Source organism: Sinocyclocheilus anshuiensis, unplaced genomic scaffold, assembly GCF_001515605.1.
Source record: "Sinocyclocheilus anshuiensis isolate Anshui unplaced genomic scaffold, SAMN03320099.WGS_v1.1 scaffold2070, whole genome shotgun sequence".
NCBI lineage: Eukaryota > Metazoa > Chordata > Actinopteri > Cypriniformes > Cyprinidae > Sinocyclocheilus > Sinocyclocheilus anshuiensis.
This window is the reverse complement of record NW_015555859.1, coordinates 19,011-25,281: the sequence shown is the minus strand read 5'-3', so window position 1 is coordinate 25,281 and position 6,271 is coordinate 19,011. Positions and strand designations below refer to the sequence as shown.

Sequence of the window (6,271 nt, the reverse complement as noted above, 5' to 3'; positions counted from 1 at the left end):
TGTGTGTGTCTGTGTGTGTGTGTGTGTGTGAGTGTGTGTGTCTGTGTGTGTGTCTGTGTGTGGTGTGTGTGTGTGTCTGTGTGGGGGGGGTGGGTGTGATGGCTGCAGGCCCTCCAGCGCTGGAACTCATCAAACGACTTTAATTAAAGTTCTTCAGCTCTGTTACTGAAACAGACAGGATGTTAATTACCCAGTGTGTCTCTCTCAGGTCGTTTGGGTGCGAGTCTTTAATGAGCGTCGGTTCTTCAGTGGTTTCAAGATGCTGTTGATGAAAAACCCTGATGACTGATGATTTAAAGGCATAGTTTAAATGAAAATGTGCTCACTCTCAGATCATCAGAGATCAGGATGAGTTTGTTTCTTCATCAGGTTTGTAGAAATGTAGCATTGCATCAGTGTCTCACTGCAAGTGAATGGGTGGAGTGCTGTGGATTATTGTGATGTTTTTATCAGCTGTTTGGGCTCTCATTCTGACGGCACCCATTCACTGCAGAGCATCCATTGCTGAGACGCTGATGCAGTGCTATATTTCTACAAACCTGATGAAGAGACAAACTCATCTACTTCTGTCACAATACAGTAAGTTATTCTTCAGCTCCTCCTATGTTTAATCTGCCTTCATACAGAGACACTTTCCCTGTCCAATCAGTCGTCACGGATTACATCAAGCCCCGCCCCCATCAGTGATTGGCTGTTAAATCGGTCTGATTTGATGCTGATGAAGCACAGCTGTTCAGGACAGACACTCTGATGCTCAGTTGTTCAGCTTTGAGTTGTGATGAAGCTGTTTGAGCATCACCTGAGATTACTTTGAGTTCAGGTGATCATGTACTGAACTGTGCTTAGAAACTAATGATACTGATGAATGATGTTTCTCTCTGTCTCTAAGATGAACGGGATGGACGGAGACGTGGAGTATGAGGAGATCACACTGGAGAGGGTTAGAGACCTCTCTTCCTTTCAGCTCTTCTCAAATGCATCATATGAGAGTGCTAGTGCATGAGCATCAGCGTGTGTGTGTGTGTGTGTGTGTGTGTCTGTGTGTGTGTGTGCGTGTGCGTGTGTGTGTGTAGGGTAACTCCGGCCTGGGCTTCAGTATCGCCGGTGGGACTGATAACCCTCACATAGGAGAGGATCCTAGTATCTTCATCACTAAGATCATCCCAGGAGGAGCCGCGGCACAGGACGGACGGCTCAGGTACAGAACACACCTGTGGTGTTCAAAAACTACATTCAAATTTTGTACTTAAATATTATCAATATTCAAATTATACTTGAATTTAAAAGGCATAATTTCAGTTAGGGGAGAAAAAAAGCTTTTGGCTTCTCTCCTGAGGCCACAAGAGGGCGCATCGAACAAAATATTACTAATGCACGTTTATTCAAAGCAATAAAAGTGCATAATGTTTAAAATAATGTTAATAAACCATATATAATTAATTAAGTTGCTTAACAATTAGAAACAAAACAGCATCATGTATGTACGTATAGTTTAATACAAAGAACCGAAAACCAATCACAAAGAGAGCTTTCTTCATTTAAAAACAGCAGAAAAACCACCATAAAGTCTCCAGACATGTTTTTTAAAAGTTGAACTTTCATTAATTTTACATGGCTTTCTAAACATGCCGCTCTCTTTGTGCAACGTTTTTGCATTCGCATGTGGATTCTTATTTAAAATTCGACGAATATTGTAAATTCAAATTTTTTTGACAGCCCTATAACACACTTGTGTCAGTATGTCACGCCTGTAAAATGTGTTTGGTCATGATCTATATTTGATTTCTGGGTGTCCTGAAGATCACAAGGAAGCATCCCGGTCACGTTTCACCCCAGAAACATAATGAATTAATTAGTTAACTGGTTAATAAATATTATTTAGTTAATTATTAAATAAATGAAGAGAAAAATATTTTGCTTAAAGAAAATGAAGTCTATTTCTTTGCAATATCTTTGTTATGAAAACAATGTTAGAAAAATAGGCATTTTCTTTAAGCTAAAGGAATTTTTTTCACTTTATTTTTTATCGTTTTATTAATTAAAGCCTTTAATCCCAAAGGAGTCTCAATGTATTATTTATTATTTTTAATTAAAACCAGCACATATAATATTCACTATGACAGATGCTAAGTGTATTTTCACTATTGCATTTTACAAATGTACTAATTTAAATACTGCTTCATGAGTTTATCAGCTAATGAGAATGAGATTTGATTCATTTTATTTAAGTACACTGTAAAAAAAAAAAAAATCTAAGATATAAACAGATTATTGTGTACATTTTACAAGACCAATTAGTCTTTATACTTAAAAGTTTCATGTTTTACTTGCTGATTCTTTGTAATTACTTATAAAACTTTACGTGCAAGAATTAGTCTTCCCGCGATAATAACGATAAAGTCTAGTTGTTGACATATTTCTGTGTGCGACAGAGCGGAGAGACATCGCAGAAGGCGGATGTGAAATTGAGGAGTTTATCGCTAAATGAGGAGCTCCTTCTATAATCTGGAACTGGTTTGATCAGGACTGTACAGTGCACAAAACATCAGTCTGAATAAATGTAGTACAGTAGCACAGTTTTGCATGTGCATGAGTCTGTTTACAAACCTGTACTCCAACAAAGATATTATTTACTGACATGCTTTTTCTCCAAATTAACTTCATAACATCAGTCGAGTGTTTGAAATAACTTTGTGATCAGACGTGGTTTCTTATCACAGAATAGGGAAATCATAATATTTTATAATATTATATACCGTGATAAAGGCTATGTCAATTAGCATTGCATTATAAACATACTTTATCCTTATAAAAAATACCCAAGATTGCTTGAAGCACACAGATAAACCATATATTGTCGCAATCGTATGTTTATTGTCTTAAAGTTTCATCAGTTCAAATTTCTCTCTCTCCATTGTGTGTTTTATTCAGCGATAACTGGATGCCTTTGTCCATATTAGGGATTTCCTGGAGCGTTGTCAGTGCTATTACTTCTGCGATGCATGTGTGTAGTTTCTGCGCAAGAGCGCCCTCTGGCTTCCAGTGTGAATTAAAGACTCGTTACTTCACGTGTGTACTCAGTAATGCTCACAACACCAGGGTAAAAATAGGAAAGATAGTACTTTTCTCTAAAGAAACAGGATTTTTTTTGTCTCTTAGTGGATGCTGACTATCGTCATTGATATTGTTATCGCAATACATACCAGAAATGATCGTGATATATTTTTAAGCCCATATCACCCTTCCCTAAATCCTACACCTTTTTGTGTGTGTAATGAAACTGAATGTGCAGTGGAAATGATCTCATTGGTCCTGAGTGTTTGTAGAAGAGCCTGATGTGTTCTCAGGATCAGTGAGTGTAACCCGTCTGTGTTTCAGGGTGAACGACAGCATTCTGTTCGTGAATGACGTGGATGTGCGTGAGGTCACTCACAGTTTAGCGGTGGAGGCGCTGAAGGAGGCGGGGCCGATCGTGCGGCTCTATGTGCTGCGACACAAACCGCCTGCGGAGAACATCACAGAGCTGAAGCTCATCAAGGGCCCTAAAGGTGAGTGAGCGAGCGAGGGAGGGAGGGAGGGGGCGGGGCTGACCTTCAGCTCTTCTGATTGGCTGAGCCTCTGCCGCAGGTCTGGGCTTCAGCATCGCGGGCGGCGTGGGGAACCAACACGTCCCCGCAGACAACAGCATCTACGTCACCAAGATCATCGAAGGAGGAGCCGCGCATAGAGATGGACGACTGCAGATCGGAGACAAAATCCTCACTGTGAGTTTGAACATCTGAGATCAGGATGAGTTTGTTTCTTCATCAGGTTTGTAGAACAGCATTTTATAGATAATAATGGAGTGCAGGATTGATGTTGAGCAGATCTAGACAGTAGGGGTGTAAATCGGATGGTTCGTCACGGTACGATACAATATCGATTATCATACCCAGCGATACGATATTTGCCGATACCTCAAAAAATTATACGATACGATTACGATTCGATTCGATACAGGAGTATATTGATCGATATATCGATATGATATTATATATCTATTTTAAACAACCATCTACATTTTTATTAACTCACAAATGCAACCAAAATATATAACATGAACATTTATCTGACATTTCCACATCCTGTACTTCAACTGGGACGTTCACAACAAAGAAATACGCTACACAGGCCTACACATTTTTTTTAAATAATAAAGAAAATTAAATAATTTGGGAGGGGGAAACAAAGTCACACTTGAGATCGGTAATCTTATGACATGACAACAGTCAAGAAAGTATTTTAGGCTTCAGTGTGTAAAATAATCCTCATTAGGAAACAACAAAACGAGGTACTCCAGTTGTAAGAACAAATACATTCATGTTGAAACATAAATATAAAATATTACAAAAATAAAGACTTTTTTTGGCTCAGTGCTATGTACAGAAATGTAATAATCAAATGTAAAATAACTGCATAGATTTCACTGTATAAATGAAATATAGAAATTATTATTAATGTCACAAGTTATTTATCTAGGAGCAGTGAGCACTTCTTTTTCTTTGACAGCAGCAGGTTTATTATTAGCCTGCTTTCACTTTAAGAGGAAGAGGATGCACATGCGTTTTCTTTCTCAACTGTATACGTTAAGACATAGGCCTAACCGACTGCGTTTACTACGATATTCGTAATGATAAGCATTTTGGACTTTTGGATGATGTATAAATCTCAATTTAAAAAAACTGACCCTTATGACTGGTTTTGTGGTCAAGGGTCACAAATGTGAGTTTGAACAAGAATGCACACATTGGCGGTAATGCATAGATAGACATTGTGTGAAAATATGGACAGTGCCAAAATAAGGTGCCTATTTATACTACAGATATCGATATTTTACGCATGGCATTGATACATCGTATCGTTAGACATTTGATCGATGTATCGATCCATATTAGGGCTGTCACTAACGATTATTTGGGTAATCGAGTAATCTGCCGATTATTCTAACAATTAATCGAGTAATCGGATGATTATAATTTATTTTTTTGTGGTAATAAAAGTAGACCCAAGTGAAGAATAGCTTTTAAAATTACTTAAAATACATATATAATAGCAATGAGGCAATAATAATTTGTTCAAATAAAGTATTAAAAGCAAGTAATCATATGATTTTATTGAACAAAACTGTTAAAATACATAATGTATTATAAACAATGGAGCTAATGTGCATTACGCATTATAACAAATGCCAGCAGAGGACGCCATTGGCCTGACGATTGTTTTACACTTTACTGCGCGAACTAATCCTGGTTTAATATTGACTAAACATCATTTATTTTAAATGTCTACTTAATCTTTAATATTTGGCCATTTCTTTGCGATAGAAATGCTACAGCCACTGTAATTTCTAGAATATGTGGACATCAGAAGAGGGTTTGAGCTTTTATTTTGAAATCGCGATGAACAGTTAGCATATTGAGATATTGACGTATTCTCCAGTGTTTGTGAAGGTTTATAAATGATTTACCCTACAAATCTGATGAAATGCACGTTATAATAAACCCAAACACACAACAACATGCAGAGATGGAGTTTGAGATGCTCCACACATGTAAATGATAAGAGTTTGTGCGGAGCAGCGTTTACTGTGAACAGAGCCACTCTGACACGCATGTAAATAATTAAAGCTCATATTAAACCTGCATCGCATATATTTAATTGAATCGTAACGTTTGTGAATTCACAATAGCATTGTGCTTTATTATGATTTTTATATGGGTGTGTGCAGGGAGCCGCGGCGAGTGGTCATTCTCAGGGGTTCCACAGGTTTGGGCTTCAATATCGTGGGAGGTGAGGATGGTGAGGGGATCTTCATCTCCTTCATCCTGACAGGAGGAGCCGCTGATCTGAGCGAAGAGCTGAGGAAAGGAGATCAGATCCTGAGCGTACGTCTCTCACACACACACACACACACACACTCACTCTCACACTCACACACAAACTCACACACACACACACACACACACACACACACACTCTCACACTCATTCACACACAATACACGCACACTCTCACACTCACTCACTCACTCTCTCACACACACACACACACACACACTCACTCACTCTCACACTCATACACGCACACACTCACTCTCACACTCACACACAAACTCACACACACACACACACACACACACACACACACTCTCACACTCATTCACACACAATACACGCACACTCTCACACTCACTCACTCACTCTCTCACACACACACACACACACACACTCAC

General features: G+C 38.6%; 1 protein-coding gene across 1 annotated transcript in view; it reads left to right on the top strand.

Moving 5' to 3' along the window:
• The window catches only part of LOC107675644 (disks large homolog 4-like), a 43,785-nt gene that overhangs the window by 24,123 nt on the left and 13,391 nt on the right, over window positions 1-6,271 (top strand). The window contains exons 4-8 of the mRNA XM_016470055.1: window positions 890-940; window positions 1,074-1,198; window positions 3,379-3,548; window positions 3,628-3,781; window positions 5,729-5,924. Of these exons, the coding sequence (XP_016325541.1) occupies window positions 890-940; window positions 1,074-1,198; window positions 3,379-3,548; window positions 3,628-3,781; window positions 5,729-5,924 (696 nt within the window). The remainder of the gene's footprint in view (window positions 1-889; window positions 941-1,073; window positions 1,199-3,378; window positions 3,549-3,627; window positions 3,782-5,728; window positions 5,925-6,271) is intronic.